General features: G+C 44.7%; 1 protein-coding gene across 1 annotated transcript in view; it reads left to right on the top strand.

Moving 5' to 3' along the window:
* Positions 1-6,895, top strand: part of LOC137211297 (protein POLR1D-like) — a 41,717-nt gene extending 34,822 nt beyond the window's left edge. The window contains exon 3 of the mRNA XM_067713630.1: positions 6,322-6,895. Coding sequence (XP_067569731.1) covers positions 6,322-6,589 — 268 coding nt within the window. The 3' untranslated portion in view covers positions 6,590-6,895. The remainder of the gene's footprint in view (positions 1-6,321) is intronic.
* The last annotated feature ends 13,162 nt before the right edge of the window (positions 6,896-20,057 follow it).

Raw genomic sequence — 20,057 nt, 5'->3', positions numbered from 1 at the left:
TACATCCGTGATCATGCAAAGCAATGTGCAGAATTGAAGATAAGATGCCGTTTGCTGGCGTGGAAAGGGCTCTGGCCGTAGAATAAAGGAATGAATCGGGGCGCAGTGCACTGAACCCGGCTTCCACGATCCCAAGGCTCTATTTCCCTAAACAGAAGAAGAGGAACCATAGTTTCCCACAGCCTGATGTACTTCACAAATCTCCAAGTCACGTGTGTGCAGGGAGTTTGGTGCCTTTGTTCTTGTCTGTGTCAGACTCACCTGGGCTCCTGCATGGCCAGCGCTCTTAGCCGACTTAGATCTGCTTCTAGGAGTCTGTCCCAAACGGAGCAGCCCCGGCGGCCAGCGTGCTGACAGCTTTTCACCTGCGGTTTCCTTCCCTGCCTGCTCTGGGCCATCTGCTTACTCCACAGGTGCCTTTCTCTCATCTGCTCCTTCTGTCCCAGCTGGAATGGTGCTGGGAAGGCGGACCCTGGTTCCAATCCCAGCTCGACGTCCTTCCGGCTTGGGAGCCTGGATAAGGTGCTTTGCCTCTTGTGCATCTGTAAGAGGGGAGACGGTGGAGAGATGAAGTGAGGCGTTGGTAAAGTAAGGGCACAGGGAACTGCTCGTCAGTGTCAGCAACACCGCTGTCGTCGTTCTTATTGGCTAGTGGTCATGTGTCACTATTTGAGGGGTCACATTCATGAAACTGCTTTAGACACAAACGTGGCAGGTCTGTATCTGCAGAATGTTAGCTATTACTACCTCTGTCCTTCAGCAGCAGAGAGACAGAAGTATGAAAATCAGAAAGAAAAAGAAACTGCATTTATCTTTCCCCTTCTGTTCTCTAGATTTGTTTTATAATTTACTGGTTTTCATAAGTCGAGTATGATACCTGTGGGGAGAAAGAGCCTCATTTTTGCAAATGACAGTTACACAGTGTTACACAGTGTGCCTACTCGAGAAGAAGGGAAAGAAGACTGAAAAGCGTAGAGCCCTGGCCTCGGCCCGTCTTAATCTCTCCCGTGGCGGGCGGAGCCCTTCATCTCAGCCTCTGGGCTCACAGCTTTGAAAGCGAAGGGACTCGCTTCACTTGTCAGGTTTCACGTGGATAGGATGCCAGCTCCTGAGTCTGACAGTGCTGTCATGGGTACTTTTAGAGCAGTTTTAACCAGTCTCATTCTCTTTAGGGTTTTATATCCATTTATGTTGTTAGCACCTTAAATCTGGCTCTTCCCACATGAGCGAGTAGAACGTTCTAAAATCAAAAATGAACCCAAAACAAAAATAACTAGCCAGCATGAGAAAGTCAACAGAGCTGGGGTCAGAGTTCCACAGGAAAGCAGCTGCCCATCCTGTGGCCTCCTGTGGTCCCCACCCCACATCCTTGGGCGTGGCCAGGGACAAAGCCGGTACAGACCCACCCAGCAGCCAGGCCTGTGCCCGTGCCGCAGGGCTCAGGCTTTTGCCTTGATGCTGGTATAAAGAAGGCTTTAGGGCGGCTGAGGATCTAACGCTAGCTTATTGTGTCATCTCAAATACAGAATAACATGGCACTAAAAGAGAGCTGAGAAACAAGGAGACAGCAATGAAATAATTTCCTAATTTGATAAAGGAGAGGAGGGTCACTTTCTGAAGGGCCAACATACAGAACGTGCGCGAAGAAACTCAAAAGTGGAAGGACCTTCGAGATCACCCACTTACGCCAGCCTCCAGTGTTATTTATACCCGAGGACCATCTACAAACAGAGTCTATAGACCATTAGGAAATGCAAATTATAAGCTGAGAGGTACTACCCAGTAGCCCACTAACTCTGATATCAATGGAGAATTGAGATATCCTGGAAGGTGAAACTTGCAGATACAGAAGTTTAACCATCTGAAGTACCGAAACTTTAAAGTTGTAACCATTTTTATGAACATTTCTGTAAAACATCTTATTCGTTTCTTCCTGATGGCTCAGGTTCTTTTCATTTTTTAATCATTTTTTTCATGGAGAAACATCAGACATTCTTCTCTGTTCTTGATTAACTTATTATCCCAGGTGACTTGAGACTTAGCTGTCTTGAGTTTCCATCACGGAAAAATCCCTGATGTATTAACTTGAGTGCTATATATATTCTTTTTCATGAAGGGAGAGTGAAGAGTAATAATATGGGTCCACAATCCCTTGTTTAAAGCCCCTGGATCCAGATATGTTTCTAAATTTAGATATTTTCACATTTTAGATAGGTGCTATAGCCCAGACAGCGTGCACAGCAAATACCCTAGTGGTACTTGTTCAACACGTGATCATTTCCTCAGCAAAGCATAGGAACGCTTCCCTCAAACGGGATACAGAGTAGAAAGAAGGGCCCAGCGTCAGGTTAGGCCAGGTCTGGTTGCCAAACGAGTTGTCGTATCAGAAAAAGAACTTGGGGGCTTCCCTGGTGGCGCAGTGGTTGAGAGTCCATCTGCCGGCGCAGGGGACACGGGTTCGTGGCCTGGTCTAGGAAGATCCCAGGTGCCGCGGAGCGGCTGGGCCCGTGAGCCATGGCCGCTGAGCCTGCGTGTCTGGAGCCTGTGCTCCACAATGGGAGAGGCCGCAACAGTGAGAGGCCCGCGTACCGCAAAAAAAAAAAAAGAATAAAGCCATTAAAAATCAGCAGAGAGGACTTCCCTGGTGGCACAGTGGTTAAGAATCCACCTGCCAATGCAGGGGACACGGGTTCGATCCCTGGTCCGGGAAGATCCCCACATGCTGCAGAGCAACTAAGCCCCTGTGCCACAACTGCTGAGCCAGTGCTCTAGAGCCCGTGCGCCACAGCTACTGAGCCTTCGTGCCACAACTACTGAAGCCCGCACGCTTAGAGCCCGTGCTCCCCAACAGGAGAAGCCACTGCAATGAGAAGCCCACGTACCAGGAAAAAAAAAAAAAAAAAAAGAAGAACTTGGTTTTCCAATTTTGGAATTATGCATAAGAAATCATAGCCCCATAGGTAACATCCATTGAAGAGTTACCATGTGCCAGGCCCTGTGCTAAGAGCTTTGTGCATTATCTCATTAGACCCTTGCAATAGGTGGATACTTCTATTGCTTCCATTTGCAAATAGAAAAGCGAGGCACAGAGGCATTAAGTAACTTGCCCACCGTCACAGAGCGAATGGAGTCGGAGGAGTAGGCCGCGCACTGAGCTAACCTTTACCAAGCGCTGGTTGCGCGTCAGGCATTGTCCTGAGCACATTCTCCCTCCTTTGATCGGCATCCGGTCCCCTAAAACAGTCACTACTGTCCCCACTTAATAGATGAGAGACAACAGGGAGATTATTTAACATGCCCAAGGTCTGGCCTAAGAGACAGTATGATTCCAGAGCACGTGTGTATACTGTGTTGTACGACTTTGTAGCCGTAGGACAACTGGCGGTGAGCTTCCGCAAAATTCATGACCACGTTATAGGCCAGAGCTGCTCTCTGCCAGGGACTTCCTCACGTTCAGCATTGATGTTACTCTCCTTATGCTTGAATACATTCAGTGCAGATTTTATACTTTCTTTATATGGAATCATTTGCCACGTGTCCGTTCACATCTGCCCTCAACTGCTCCCCCCCCCCGGCCCCCCAATCTCGTTGTCCTGCCTCATTTATCAGTGGAGCGTGGGTGAGCACTTGTCACCATTTCTAAAATGTGTCCTGGCGTATCTGGGGGAGCCGCTTTCATACCTCCTTCCCCACCCCTCCCCCCACCCAAGTAAACCAAGTTCTCTCCAAGCCACGCTTGACTTTTCACCTTGAAGGTGGACACAACCTAGGCACAACCAGCATTAAAACTCGCATCTTCGATGTGAAAAAGTGATGTAAAGGCCGGTTTTCTGTGGACTTTGTTCCAGAACACCACCTCATTCCACGCTAGCTTCTGGTCCCTGTGTTGAGTCGGCGGGTTACATGAGCGGCGGGGAGCTAGGGGTGCTTCCTCCGACGTGGTCCCCACTCACAGCATGAACCCTGCCGGTCTCTAGCCCAGGAGGAGCTCTGTCCATCTCAGGCAAGCACATGGTGCTGGAGATGATCTCACGTGGAAGATGGCAAAATGCAGTTGAATGCGCCAGCAGTTTCCAAAGGTTTGAATATCTTGGGTTACTGTCCCATCTGGCAGTAATCACCTTCTTTCTTTGTTTAATCCAGACAAGAAGTGACCAGTTTTACCAGCGCTGACGACCCACTGCACTGACAAGGCCCCAGAATTCTCCCGTAGCTGGCTGTTTTGCACCAGCCGTTTCTAGTCCGCCCCATCCAAGGGAGAGCGGTGCTCCGTTGCTCACGAACATGATTAGCTGCTACAGTAAGCCCTGGCCACAGCTGGCAAAGAGGGGCACCTGGGCTCTTCGTGTTCCGCATTGAAGGGCAGTCCCTTCCCGCAGGCTGGCGGAGTTGTGCCGCTCTGTGACACACGCGTGTGTCGTGCTCTTCTGAACCTCTGCTGAGCTTGCCAATGCGGTGGTCCAGGTGTCGTCAGCCACTCAGTGCCTGGATGCACTGATGATCCTGTAAAGTCACTGAGGTCAGAGCCTGGCCATCCCTCCCAACTGCACAGGTGTCCTGAGCCTGTCCCTCTGGGAGGTACACGTGGCTGTGCCTGGGGGCCCCTGAGGAGCGTCATGCTGGCGCGCTTTTCCGGAAGCTCGGCCTCCCCCAGCCTCACACGCAGAACCGTGGGTTTTCTCTGCTCTCTGTTGTTGCCTTTCTTCTTTGCTCACCACTGTGGCTTCTGAACTTCAGCAGTAAAAACCAAACCTCCGGTGCCGTCCCCACCCAGCGTTCCCACTGCTTCTGCTGCCCCCTGCGTCCTTTCCTCCCTGAGTCCGTCTCCTCACCGCCGCTCATTCCCCGTCACTCCTCCCAGCCTGAGCGTTAAGCACACCAGCACGTGGGCGCACACACCAGCACGTGGGCGCACACACCACTTGAGACCTCGCGGGTACTTTCTCTCCATGCAGGCTCAAGAGCTGCTTATTCGCAGCAGGAGCCATTTTCTTTTCTTTTTTTCCTTTTTTTTTTTTTTTTGCGGTACGCGGGCCTCTCACTGCTGTGGCCTCTCCCGTTGCGGAGCACAGGCTCCGGACGCGCAGGCTCAGTGGCCATGGCTCACGGGCCCAGCCACTCCGCGGCATGTGGGATCCTCCCGGACCGGGGCACGAACCCGTGTCCCCTCCATCGGCAGGCGGACTCTCAACCACTGCGCCACCAGGGAAGCCCCTTTCCTCCTCCTTTTACTAACAGATTCAGTGCCATTCTGACTGTCTGAGGTGGTCTGACCTCCATAACAGGGACACTTGGCTGGTGACCCCTTACATGTCTCTTCCACGAGAAAATCACTGCAGTGGGGCTGCTGGTGGGTTGCTTTTGAGTTTTGTGTGGGATTCTCCTTGAATCAAAGTCTGATACAAAGATGGAGATTACAGAATACTACATTCAGTTTTATTTACTACCAGCCACCCTGAGTAACATGATTTGGACCAATTAGCATCCTCCTTGGCTCAAGGCCAAGAGAAGTATTCAGGTTTTCATCCGTGTGGGGTTTTCTTTTCTAAAATGAAAGGTTTACTACACCTGAAAAATAAAACAAATACTGACTATATAAATATACCTAAACATGTAAATTAACGATTTAACCAGTTACATCCTTCCTCCTGGGTGCACTTGACTCAGGGAGCCCCTGAAATGTACACTGCACAGAAATTCACCCAGAGGGTAGATGTGTGAACAGCGCTCTGGGACAGAGCACAGACTCTGAAACAGAAGGTCCTGAAATAGAAACTTTAGGTTTTTTGGAGGGTAAAAAGGTGATTATCGCATTTAATAGATTCTTTAGATATTTTATTTCTAGAGTAGATCACGTAGCTCCAGTATTCAAGATATAGCAAGGTATCCTTTTTTTGTTCCTCAGGGAGGGACTGATCCTTCTTCTTTGATATTTGAAAACAAGCCACCATAAATGTAACTAAAAGTGCAGATTCTAGTCAAATCAGGCATTTATGGTGTAAGGAGATATTATTAAATGACTCAGGTAATTTGGGTTGTGGTCAACACCTATACATAACATTGTGGTACCTGTTGGGAAAGTTAGTCCCAACAAGGAAGAAAGGGTTAAAGTCTTCAGATGAGGTCCAGCCAGTCTGTGTCCAGAATTCTAAGTGTCTTGGGTTTTCCCCCCTGTGCCCAGAGTTTACACTAGGTGGCATGCAAGGAAAGCTAAACAAATTCAGAAAGTCGACTTTGTGGAAGCAGTTCTTTGGGACTTGCCACGATCGGAGGGTTCAGCTTTGGAGTCAGTGTTTGATTTGTGGTTGTTTTTTCCCCCAGGATGAAGTGTCCTCTTGTTGGTACAAATAAAAGATTTCTAATTAACACAATTAAGAACACGCTGCCCTCCCAGAAAGAGCAAGACCAAGAACAAAAAGAGGGCAGTGAGGAACCTGCGAAAAGCCAGGACCAGAAGGAGGAAAGCCGGCAGAAGCACAGAACCCACCCATACAAGCACAGGGTCCACGCTCGGGGCCCTGCCCGTCATTCTCCCCCGGGGAAGCGGCGCAGCCCGGAGAAGTCCCAGAAGCGATCCAGCAAGCGGTGAGGCAGGGACGCAGGGTGAGCGCGACCGTCCCAGCACCCGGGCCTGGGCTGGTGCAGAGATGGGGCTGAGGACGGGCCCGCGCTGGCAGCGCAAACACCCAAGAGGGATTTTCCAGCAGGGCCGCTGTCGTGACAGCGGAAGATCACCTGAGGCTCCGAGGAAAGAGTTCAAAGGGAACGCTCTGAAAACGCCTTGGCAAGTTTAAGCTGCTTCAGCGGTGTAGTATACATACGTATTGATTTTATTCTGTCTTGTTTGGAAGTTGGTTTCAAAATAAATCTTAAAAGTTTTCAGAGATTATTAAAACTAGTTCCACTTATTTTTTGGTGTGCTGCCCTCGTGATCCTTTCTCAGAATTTCTCAAAAAATTAAACACTTGTAAATCCTATACTTTATTTTTTTGGGTGACAAATTTAAGTTTTAGAAATCTGGCCAGTAACCATATTTATGAAAAGGGCTAGAAATTGACCACGAAGCTCTGATAGCACCGCACCTGTGGCCCTTTAAGACTTTCCAATGTAGGAAAGTCTCCAAATCCTCTTGAATTCATGCTCCCTGTCAATAACCAGAGGTTCAAAAACTGTCTCTGTGGTTTCCGTGTGCACTCTCAGACTCATTCCTGAGACGGAGCAGTTTTTCTACATTTAATTTTGGGGGGGAATGTGTACGTTTTAAGTGGTGCTTTTAAAAGAACCTTCAAAAGTTAAAGTGAACATGATTTTCGTGCTATGTCTAAAGACGTACGATGCCACTCTTAGTATAGTTGTTTCAGAAATCTGAATTTTCAATAAAAGTGTGTTTACCATGCCTTTTTTCGTTTTTTCAATATCGGCGTGGCTCTCTTCTAACATACAATTATAAACCTCTCAAACCTGTATTCTTCCTTGCATTCTCAGGAAAATGTCACCAAGCACCCTCTTCCCCCATCCACAAAAGGAAGAAGAATCTCTCTGTCCATACCCCACCCCCAATCTTCCAAAGCGTCTGAGCTTATGCCTGGCCGCTCCCAGATAATCACTCAACGCAGCCCCACTCCCTGCTTCCTGGCAGCCGAGAAAAAACCCTTTCTAAGCACTAGAAAGGAGCACATCCGCAAAGCTAGCTTTGGGGTGCTGGACGGACGCGTACCGCTCCCCCCCGCCGAGCTGCTGTGCCACACCTGCTCAGTCTGCTTGGAGCCGAAAGCTCAGGGGCACAAGCCCAGAGCCTGCCCACTCTGCGCACCCTTCTCCCCCAGACCCCGGCCTCACCCCATGACTTGGTACAAACACCCTTTCCTTTCAGACATTCCAGAGGAATCATCTGGCTCATGTGACTGTAATCCACAACCAGTGACGCATTAGCCTGTATCACTTGTGCTAAAATTCGAAATGTTTTGTATTTAAATATCTATTCGAAACAGCCCAGAGTTGTGGTTTTAAACATTCTTGTTCTAATTAAGTAAAATAAGACTGGCCTGTATCATCTGTCTATGTGCTCTGTGTTTAGAGCACACTGGCAAGCTCATTATTCCTAAAAGAGGGGGATGATTATAACGAGCATATTCTTCCACTCAGAAGTCAAGGAAGCACCTTGGCCTCATCACACGTACCTTTCTCAGACAATCGTGGTAAAGGACAAGTGTTCCACAAAACCATTTTCCCTTTAAGATCCACTGTCCCACTTGTGAAATTTTTCTTAGAATCTTTAAAACTTTCATCACAAGCAGCCATGGTTTCCTGTGTTTAAATGTCAAAAGCAAATCATTCCTCTGTGTTCCATATGTATACAGTGGATATCAGGGAGGGGCTGGTCCTGAGACGCAAACCCAGCCACCTCCTGCGTCTGCGGGGAACACACGGGCACGGCAGCACCGTACTAAGAGATCATCCAGCCCAGGACAGAAGGTGGAGGGGGTTGAATCTCAGCCCCCCTCTGCCACTGGCTCACTGTAGGGCCTCCTCTGGGCCACTTCTCTGCACGGCATCATCCTCATCTGCAAACTAGGATGTTTGCACTGGGACTTCCCAGGTGGTCCAGTGGTTAGGACTCCACTTCCACTGCAGGGGACCCAGGTTCGGTCCCTGGTCGGGGAACTAAGATTCCACATGCCACACGGTACGGCCAAAAATAAAAAAGTAAATAAATAAAATAAGGTGTTTGTGCTGAGTCTCTGGTTTTGAAACAAGTAGAGGCAGAAGTGCATGTTCGGCCCTAAGCTTAGGAACTGCATTGCTTGCTTCCACTAGAAAGCGGCAGGAGTTAAACCTAAGTGCAAGCTAGCACAATTCGTTTACTGTTTTACCTCATTTTAGAAAACATCATCTCCAAGAAAGTAAATGAGAAGCCACGGTCTCTGCCATGTCCCGTCACCTACTGGTGGCCAGTCTTTCTGAACAGCTCATACATGGAGGGAGAGGGAGCCAGGGTGGGTAGTTTTCCCGAGAGCAGGCTACGTACTGAGGACTTCTCCTCAGGCCTGATTCTGGAAGGTGGCCGTGGAGTTTTTAATTTCTCTGTGATTTTTTTGTGGGGTGGGGGGCGAGGGGTGGATAGATCTGCCTCAGATCTACTAGGTGGAATTTACCATTCTGTCATTGATTATCGATGTGACTTAACGTGGCATTTACATGTTTATATTATTACATCATATCTGTCACTGCGAGAAGTCTTGCCACTGTCTTTGGATCATAAAGAATATCTGGTAGGTAATCAGTGCTTGTTGAATAGACGTTACCTGAGGTGAACCTCAGATAAAGTGAAGCCTAGCCACTTTCCTAAGGAGCATTAAACCCACAAGGTATCGCAGGCTATACGGGAACCCGCGTGGACAACAACATTCATTGTCTGTCACCTATGGGCAAACATCGTGGGGCCCTTTTTCCCCAGCTTGCTGAGATATCCAGTATTTGATATATAACACTGTACACTTAAGGTATACAATATGATGATTTGACAGAAGTACATATTGCAAAGTGATTATCACAATAAGGTTGGTTAACACAGTCATTACCTGAGTTACCATTTTGTGTGTGCGCGGTGAGAAAGTTAAGATACGCCTTTTTTTTTTTTTTTGCGGTACGCAGGCCTCTCACTGCTGTGGCCTCTCCCGCTGCGGAGCACAGGCTCCGGACGCGCAGGCTCAGCGGCCATGGCTCACGGGCCCAGCTGCTCCGCGGCACGCGGGATCCTCCCGGACCGGGGCATGAACCCGCGCCCCCCGCATCGGCAGGCGGACTCTCAACCACTGTGCCACCAGGGAAGCCCAAGATACGCCTTTTAAAACCCCGTGTCCACGTGGTTATCTTACAACGCTATGAAGAAGATGCCATCACTCCCATTACAAATAAGGAAACCAAGGAGAGGTTTAAAGTTTGCCCAAGGTCATGGGAGTGGCAGAAATCCTATTGGAAGCCAGGACTGTCTGAATCAAAAACCTATATTCTTTCTTCTACCTTATGCTGAACTTGATCCAAACTCAGCTCCCTCAAAACACAGGACTAGGATGTCTCAACGCACTTATGTCCCAAGGATTGCCAGTTTAAGAGCCTAAAGAATTTTTATAACCAATGCATTTCACTGGTTAAAATTTACTCCCGAGGGGATCTGAATGCAGAAGCCCTGTGGCAGGGAACATTTGCGCTGGAGCAGCGTCTCTGTGGGCCAGTTTAGACAGCCGTCTAAATCCAAGAGAAAAACTCTTACCCTTCCGTGCTTCCGCGGTTAAACAGCAGCCCACAGACTATAACGAGGGGACACTAAACTCTCCATGTGAAGCACATATTTTAGGTTACTTCACATTTAACCTCGTCTTTTTTCCACCCACAATAGCACGGTTTGGGAGTTAAAAAGTCTTAGAGGGGCTTTCCTGGTGGCGCAGTGGTTAAGAATCCACCTGCCAATGCAGGGGACACGGGTTCAAGCCCCGGTCCGGGAAGATCCCACATGCCGGGGAGTAACTAAGCCCGTGCACCACAACTACTGAGTCTGCGCTCTAGAGCCTGAGAGCCACAACTACTGAGCCCGCGTGCCACAACTACTGAAGCCCGTGAGCCTAGAGCCCGTGCTCTGCAACAAGAGAAGCCACCGCAATGAGAAGCCCACGCACTGCAATGAAGAGTAGTCCCTGCTCACCAAAACTACAGAAAGCCTGCGTGCAGCAACGAAGACCCAACGCAGCCAAAATTAAATTTAAAAAAAAGTCTTAGAGTCAAGGTCTCTGTGGTACTATAAACAACATCCTATGGTCCAAGGAAAGTACACTACCTCTGCCTCTACCTTAGGCCCTGGAAAGGCATGTCTACAGATCATAGATTGAGCCCTGCCACGTGGCTCATCCGAGTATAGAGAATGAGAAGGAGAGTCTGCCGAATGGAAACTCTTGTTCTCAGCGTGGAAAACAACGCCAAGAAGCAGGCGCTCACGCACAGGAACACATTTTAAAGAGTAAGTTAATTAATTAATGTACATTAAACCAGCACGACAACATAGCAAGTAGAATTCAGAGGGATTTTGTAAATAAATCATTTTTATTTGGGTTGCCATGCCATAAATCTCAGTAGAAGGCCCTGGGCATTATGAAAAGGCCCAATAATAAACATAGATTTAAGAGCATTATTAATAGTTGACTACATGAGCAATTTCTCCCATCTATCTAGCCCTGTATTTTCACCGCTGGCTTATATAACTTATAAAAATTTCCTAAGTGAGACATAAACTCCAGATAGAACATATTTTATAAAATACTGGAGGAAGATGTTTCTCCACCAGGCGAACGTACAGCCTGCCCACGGCGCTGGTCCCCTGTCTCTCCCAAATTGTTTCTTCTCATTAATTCCTCAGGCATAGTCCTCTCAAAATGAACTAGTATACACTGTCCAATTATGAACCTCTATTTACTCCAAATTATAGATCCATCAGTCGGATGGGTAGTCTTTCAAAGTTCGATGTCAGTTTACAAAGGAAAAACAGCAAGACTGGTTTTCAATCCTACAGGGTTTTTTAAAATATTTATCTATCTATCTATCTATCTATCTATCTATCTATCTATCTATCTATCTTACCTACCTACCTACCTACCTACCCACCCTGGGTCTTAGTTGCCCCACACAGGATCTTCGATGCTGCGAGCAGAATCTTCGTTGCAACATGCAGGATCTTTTTTTTAGTTGCGGCATGCGGGATATTTAGTTGCAGCATGTGGGATATTTAGTTGCAGCATGTGGGATATTTAGTTGCAGCATGTGGGATCTAGTTCCCCAACCAGGGATCGAACCCGGGCCCCCCTGCATTGGGAGCCCAGAGTCTTAACCACTGGACACCAGGGAAGTCACGATCCTATAGGCTTTTTTCTAAAAAAATTTATTTATTTATTTAGTTTTTGGCCGCGTTGGGTCTTTGTTGCTACGTGCGGCTTTCTCGAGTTGCAGCGAGCGGGGGCTGCTCTTCGTTGTGGTGCACGGGCTTCTCATTGCGGTGGCTTCTCTTGTTGTGGACCACGGGCTCCAGGCACACAGGCTCAGTAGTTGTGGCTCTTGGGCTCTAGAGCGCAGGCTCAGTAGTTGTGGCGCATGGGCTTAGTTGCTCCGCGGCATGTGGGGTCTTCCCGGACCAGGGCTCGAAGCCGTGTCCCCTGCATTGGCAGGCGGATTCTTAACCACTGCACCACCAGGGGAGTCTCAGGTTTTTAATCCCATATCCTACATAAAAAACAAAGCATCACTCACTCACTCACTCATTCAGTAAACACTTAGGGAACCAAGCACATAGGACAAGCACATGCTGGGCCCAGACTGGAGCAGTTTAACTCCTGTCTTCAGACTCTGCTGGGCCATGTTCATGTCTTCCAAATTCAAAGCTGTACAGTATTTGTGCAGCAAGAGATTCACTTCTCAAAAATATCTTGGCCATGCCTGTATTTCAGTCTTCTATGTGAGAAGCATTGGTGGTTGTTCATCAGCACAAAACAGCACAGATGCTTTCATCTTCATTTTTTAGGAAAAGTTTTCCATTTTGTTAAGTTCTAAAAATATGTATATATATAATGAATCTTAAAAATATGTGTTTCAAAACTATAAACATTTATATATGTATAATCAGTGCATGTAAGACTATTAGAAACACACTAGGAACACAATAAAATTTTGGCAAAAGATGAAACAGTCACAGAAAATACAAACATTCAATGAATATACAAAAAAAATCATCTAAAAAACAAAAATGTAAATTAAAATGATTTTTTTCACCTTTTAAATTAGCAGGGTTTTTTTTTTAAGTAACTGCTGACAAGTATGGTGATACAAATACTCTCAGAAAACAATTAGCAAATTAGAGAAATGCAAATCAAAACTACAATGAGGGCTTCCCTGGTGGCGCAGTGGTTAAGAGTCTGCCTGCCAATGCAGGGGACACGGGTTCGTGCCCCGGTCCGGGAAGATCCCACATGCCGCGGGGCGGCTGGGCCCATGAGCCATGGCTGCTGAGCCTGTGCGTCCGGAGCCTGTGCTCCACAACAGGAGAGGCTACAGCAGTGAGAGGCCCGCGTAACGCAAAAAAAAAAAAAAAAAAAAAAAGAAAAACAGAGTTGCCCTATGATCCAGCAATCCCACTCCTGGGCGTACATCCAGACAAAACTATAATTTGAAAAGACACATGCACCCTATGTTCATAGCAGCCCTATTCACAACAACCAAGACATGGAAACAACCTAAATGTCCTTTGACAGATGAATGGATAAAGCAGTTGTGGTACATATATACAACGGAATACTACTCAGCCATAAAAAAGAATGAAATAATGCCATTTGCAGCAATATGGAGATGATCATACTAAATGAATTAAGTCAGATAGAGAAAGACAAATACCATATGATATCACTTCTATGTGTAATCTAACATATGACACAAATGAACTTATCTACGAAACAGACTCACAGACATGGAGAACAGACTTGGTGGTTGCCAAGGGGGAGGGGAGGTGGGGGAGGGATGGATTGGGAGTTAGGGATTAGCAGATTCAAATTAATATATAGAGAATGGATAAACAACAAGGTCCTCCTGTAGAGCACAGGGAGCTGTATTCAGTATCCTGTGATAAACCACAATGGAAAAGAATATGAAAAAGAATATATATATATATATATATATATATATATATATATATATATAAAACTAAATACTCTGCTGTACAGCAGAAATTAACACAACACTGTAAATCACCTATACTTCAATAAAATAAATTAATAATAAAAAACAATTGGCAAAATTATTAGAGAAATGCAAATCAAAACTACAATGAGGTATCACTGGTCAGAATGGCCATCATCAAAAAGTCTACAAATAATAAATGCTGGAGAGGGTGTGGAGAATAGGGAACCCTCCTACACTGTTGGTGGGAATGTAAATTGGTGCAGCCACAGTATGGAGGTTCCTTTAAAAACTAAAAATAGATTTACCATATGATCTAGCAATCCCACTCCTGGGCATATATCTGAAAAGACGAAAACTCTAATTTGAAATGATACATGCACCCCCAAATTGGGGTGGTCACATGAGCCAGGCTGTGACAGTCAAACAGACTACTTCAACTCTGAAACCAAAAAAAGATTCATCCAAGCAGGGGACCCGACCAAAGAAGGTGCAGACTAGGCTAATAGATTCTGAACAGAAACCTACAGAGAGAGGGCAGGTGGAGCTGAAGTCACTGGATGGTCCTGTGTTCCTGCTTCCAAGCTCCCCAAAGAACCCTCATCCTGTCTTTCCCAAAGTCTGGCTCTGAAGCTGTTTGCCACTGTCCTTCCAATAAATTCCCTTTGTGCTTTAATTCACTGTGTAAGTTTCTACTGCTTGCAACCAAAGAACCTTAGCTAATACAACTATGCAAGTGTTAAAATAAAAGAATAAGAAGCTCCTAGATAAAGTGAAAAATACAGAATGGTGTGTAGTATGTTATGGTTTGTGTAAGAAAATGGAACATCATTACATAGGCATAGATATCTCTGGACATGACCATACTCAAGAAACTGTAAGCAGAGTGGGGGGACTGGAGTAAAAGGCAGGCCTCCTTTTCTACTGTACCTTTTTGAAATTCAAACCATGTACATTGTTTTGAAAATTATTTTAAATAAAGGAATTAAGTAGATATAGATGCATCATTATGGAAATGATAAAATGTTATGTGAAAAAAGCAAGCTGCAGCACTTTAAGCAAAATATGATCCCATTTGTGTGTTACTCTTGAGAGAGACAGTGTGTGTGTGTGTGTGTGTGTGTGTGTGTGCGTGTGCGTGTGTGTGTTAGTTTATGTACCTAGAAAACCATCTGGAACTATACCTATCAAACTGACAGCAGTAAACATCATATTCAATGGAGAAAAATGGAAACCTTTTCCTCTAAGATCAGGAACAAGACAAGAATGCCCACTCTCACCATTCTTATTCAATATAGTACTTGAAGTCCTAGCTAGAGCAATTAAGCAAGACAAAGAAATAAAATGAAACCAAATTGGAAAGGGAGAAGTAAAACTGTTGCTATTTGCAAATGATATTATTCTGTATATAGAAAATCCCAAAGGCTCAACCAAAGAACTGTTGGAACTAATAAAAAATTTTGGAGAAGCTGCAGGATACAGAGACAACATACAGAAATTAGAGTGTATTTCTATACACTCAGGATGAAACATCTGAAAAAGAAAAAGAGAAAACTATCCCATTTACAGTAGCATGAAAAATAATAAAATACTTAAGAATAAATTTAATCAAGGAAGTGAAAGATCTGTACATTAAAAACTACAAGATGTCGGGCTTCCCTGGTGGCGCAGCGGTTGAGAATCCGCCTGCCAATGCAGGGGACACGGGTTCGAGCCCTGGTCTGGGAGGATCCCACATGCCGCGGAGCAACTAGGCCCGTGAGCCACAGCTACTGAGCCCATGTGTCTGGAGCCTGTGCTCCGCAACAAGAGAGGCCGCGACAGTGAGAGGCCCGCGCACCGCAATGAAGAGTGGCCCCCGCTCGCCACAACTAGAGAAAGCCCTCGCACAGAAACGAAGACCCAACACAGCCAAAAATAAATAAATAAATAAATAGATAAAAAATTAAAACTACAAGATGTCGGTGAAAGAAATTGAAGGAAACAAATGGAAAGACATCCTGTGTTTATGGATATTGTTATGGAGTTGATATTGTTAAAATGTCCATACTAACTTTAGCCATCTATGGGTTCAATACCATCAAAATACCAATGGAATTCTTTACAGAAATGGGAATAAAAAATCCTAAAATTTGTATGGAACCACAAAAAACCCTGAATAGCAAAGGAGTCCTAAGGGAAAAGAACAAAGCTATAGGTATCACATCTCCTGGTTTCAAACTATACTGTAAAGCTACAGTAATCAAAACAGTATGGTAGTGACACAAAATAGACACATAGATCAATGGAACAGAATAGAGAGCCTAGAATTGAACCCCTGCTCATAGCCAACTAATATTTGACAAGGGAGCCAAGAGGGGAAAGGAGAGTCTCTTCAACAAATGGTGTTGGAAAAACTGGATAGACATATGCAGAGCAATGAAGCTGGACCCTTACCATGCACAAAAATGAACTTGAACTGGATCAAAGACCATAAGACCATAAGACATAAGACCTGATATTATAAAACTCTTACATGAAAAGATGCTCAACATCACTAAGCATCAGGGAAATGCAAATCCAAACTACAATGAAATATTACTTCACACCTTTAAGAATGGCTATCATCAAGAATACAAGAGATGGGCTACCCTGGTGGTGCAGTGATTAAGAATCCACCTGCCAATGCAGGGGACACGGGTTCGAGCCCTGGTCTGGGAAGATCCCACATGCCGCGGAGCAACTAAGCCCGTGTGCCACAACTACTGAGCCTGTGCTCTAGAGCCCATGAGCCACAACTACTGAGCCCACATGCCACAACTACTGAAGCCCGCATGCCTAGAGCCAGTGCTCCTCAACAAGAGAAGCCACCACAATGAGAAGCCCATGCATCGCAATGAAGAGTGGTCCCCGCTCGCCGCAACTAGAGAAAGCCCGCTCACAGCAACGAAGACCCAATGCAGCAATAAATAAATAAATAAATAGATAGATAGATAGATAGATAGAATACAAAAGACAACAGATGCTGGTTTCCAAGCAATTTACCTGCACTCTAGAACAAAGTTTAAGAATGATTACAGGACTACAAAATAAATAGCCCCACCAGGCAAAATTCACAATGTCTGGTACCCAATCAAAAATTAGCAGACATGCAAAGAAGCAGAGAAGTATAAGCCATCATTAGGAGAAAAATAAATCACCAGAAAATGATTCAGAGATTCTATCAGAGATGACAGAATAGCTAAAGACAATAAATATTATTTCATATGTTTATGAAGCTAGAGAAAAGATCGAACATGTTAAGCAGAGGCATAGAAGATACAAAAAAGACCCAAATCAAGTAGAGATGGAACTATAATGTCTGAGATGAAAAATATATCAGATGAGATTAGTGGCAGATTAGACACTGTAAAAGAAAATATTAATAAACTTAAGACATACCAATAGAAACTGTTCAAAATGAACTACGACAGGAAATATGGTTTTTTAAAAAAGGAACAAAGCATCATTGAGCTCTGAGACAAATTCAAGTACCAAATATACTTGTAATCGGAATTCTCGAAGACAGTGATGGATAGAGAAAAATATTTGTAGAAATAATGACCATAAGTTCTCCAGATGTAATGGAAAGTATAAATGCATGGACGCAAGAAACTCAATGAGTTTCAAACATTAAAAAAAATGAAGAAAACCACACTAAAGCACATCAAAATCACATGGCTTTAAACAGACAGAGAAACTGTATTAAAGGCAGCCAAAGAAAAGAGACAGTATACTCAGAGAAACAAAGATAAGATTCAAATCAGATCTCAACAACGGAAGCTACAAGACAGTGAAAAAATGTATTCAAAATACAGAAAGAAGAAAACAATCATCAGCCTATAATTTTTTACCCAGTTAAAACCTTTCAAAAATGAAAGATCCTTGCCCACATCCTCATCCTCACTGTCAGGGAACCACCCACCACGCCCCCTCCTTGCACACTGGGCTCAGAGACTTTTCCTGGAGGAAGAAGCAGGACATAACATAGATACCTCCTAATCTCTTCCCAAAGAACCTGACTTTGTTTGCAACAGAACATGGAGAAGTTCAAGCCTAATGATGCACTCAAAAACAGTGGAGACTGCGGTGAAAGATAATTGAGAGGATACTGGTAGATTTGTTGAAGAAGATACAGGCTAAATTGAAGACTGCTAGTTTGCAGGAGAGAATTGGGGGGGAGGGGAAGCTGGGAGTAGCTCTCCTAGGATAATAACAAATATCAAACACTAACTAGAAGCTAGAATTTGATTGGTTTAGTCTCTGGAACAATTGATGCCGCAGGGCGTTGTTGAAGACAATAGAGCAATTATCCCACAATTTGTGGCATTTAACAGCAGGGTATGATGGGGGGAAAAGAGAGCTAAAAAGAGCCCTGCCAAAGCACTGCCATCCAAGGCGGTTGTGGGCAAACCCAAGGCTGCACACCCTTGGCTGAGAAGCAACACCAAAGGCTTAACACAGTGTGTGTGTCTGTACCTATGTGTGTATGTGTATGTGTGTGTGTGTAAAATAGACTTCACTGAAATAAAAGCTGGTCACTAAACAAGTAATCAAGCAAATGGTGGTGGTTGGGGGGGGACCAGAACCCAGAATTGCTATTATAAATTATCTAAAATGTCCAATTTCCAACAAAATGTAAGAGATATTCAATGAAATAGGAAAATACGGCTCATACACTGGGGGACAAAAGCAACAGAAATTGCCTGTGAGAGTGACCAGATGTTGGATTAACAGATGAAGACTTCAAAGTAGTTATAAGTATATTCAAAGAACTAGTGGAAACCATGATTTACAAAATAAAGGAAGGTATGCTGACAATGTTACATCAAATAGCTAGTATCAATAAAGAGATATAAAATTTTTAAAAGAACCAAATAAAAATTCTGGAGTTGAAAAGTATAACTGAAATGAAAAGTTAACTAGAGAACTTCTTGCCCAACTTCTTGCAGAAAAAAGAATTAACAAACTTGAAGACAGGTTGATAGAGATTATGTAATCCAAAGAGCAAAGAGAAAAAAAAAGAATGAAGAAAAATGAACAGCGCCTCAGGAAGTGTGGAATACCATTAAGTACACCAACATACCTGTACTAGAAGTACCAGAAGAGAAGAGGGAGAAAGAAAAAATATTTAAAGAAATAATGGTTGAAAACATTCCTAATTTATTGAAAACCACTAATCTATACATCCAGGAAGTGCAACAAATTCCACGAAGAGATCCACAAATAGACATATACAGTAAAAGAGCTGAAAGCCAAACACAAGGAGAAAATCTTGAAAGTGACCAAAAAAAAAAAAAACTCGCCACTTGTAAGAAATCCAGTAAGATTAGCAATTTACTTATCAGAAACAGTGGAGGCCAGAAAGCAGTGGGATAACATATTCAAAGTGCAAAGAAAAAAAAAAAACTGTCAATCAAGAATCTGATATCCAGCAAAGCTATCTTTAAAAAATGAAGACAAAACAAAGACATTATCGGATTAAAAAAATGAGAGAGTTTGTTCCCAGCACACACACCTTAATTTTTTCAGGCTAAAAGAAGTGACCCTAGAGGGTAATTTGAATTCACGAAAAAACCAAGAGCACTGGTGAAGGCAACTATGTAATTATAAAATACAGTAAAAAATACATCTTTATTCTCCTTTTTCTTCTTAAATTATTTGAAAAGCAAGTGTATAAAACCGTATGTATACAGTGATTGTTGGTCTTGTAACATATAGAAACGTAATGATTTTGCCAATAACAGTGTAGAGGAGGTGAGTGGGCACAAAGCTATATGGAACTAAAACAACTCCAGATAGTAACCTGAATTCTTAAGAACAAATCACGAGAACCTAAAATGACATGAACGAAGGTTAATATAGCAAAAGCTATAAATATATTCTTAGTTGACACCAGTGCCACTTACTCAGATCTGATCACCAGATCAGGCAAAGTGGGTCCCAACAGTTGTAAAATTATGGGGGTATCAGGGAAGGCCCAAGAACGGGCATTCTTAGAGCCACTAGAATGTAAATTGGACCAACACACGCTCACCCATGCCTTCCAGTATGTCCCCGAATGTCCTGTACCCCTGCTGGGAAGAGATATCTAACATAAATTGGGGGCTGCTGTCCGCCTAACAGGAGACAAACTGGAGGTTGGTGTCCCTGTAGACAAAGGGCACAAGAGGTTGATGTTAATGGCTGAGGACAAACCTCCCTGGACAGAGTAAATCCTGAGGTCTGGGCCCAGGGACGGGTGGGACGAACTGTAGGAGCCAGTCCCGTGACAGTGCATCTAAAACCCGGACATACGTGGCCCAATAGAAAACAGTACCCTCTCC

Source organism: Pseudorca crassidens, chromosome 18, assembly GCF_039906515.1.
Source record: "Pseudorca crassidens isolate mPseCra1 chromosome 18, mPseCra1.hap1, whole genome shotgun sequence".
Lineage (NCBI taxonomy): Eukaryota > Metazoa > Chordata > Mammalia > Artiodactyla > Delphinidae > Pseudorca > Pseudorca crassidens.
The sequence above is the reverse complement of the archived record's forward strand: the minus strand, read 5'-3'. Positions and strand labels throughout refer to the sequence as shown.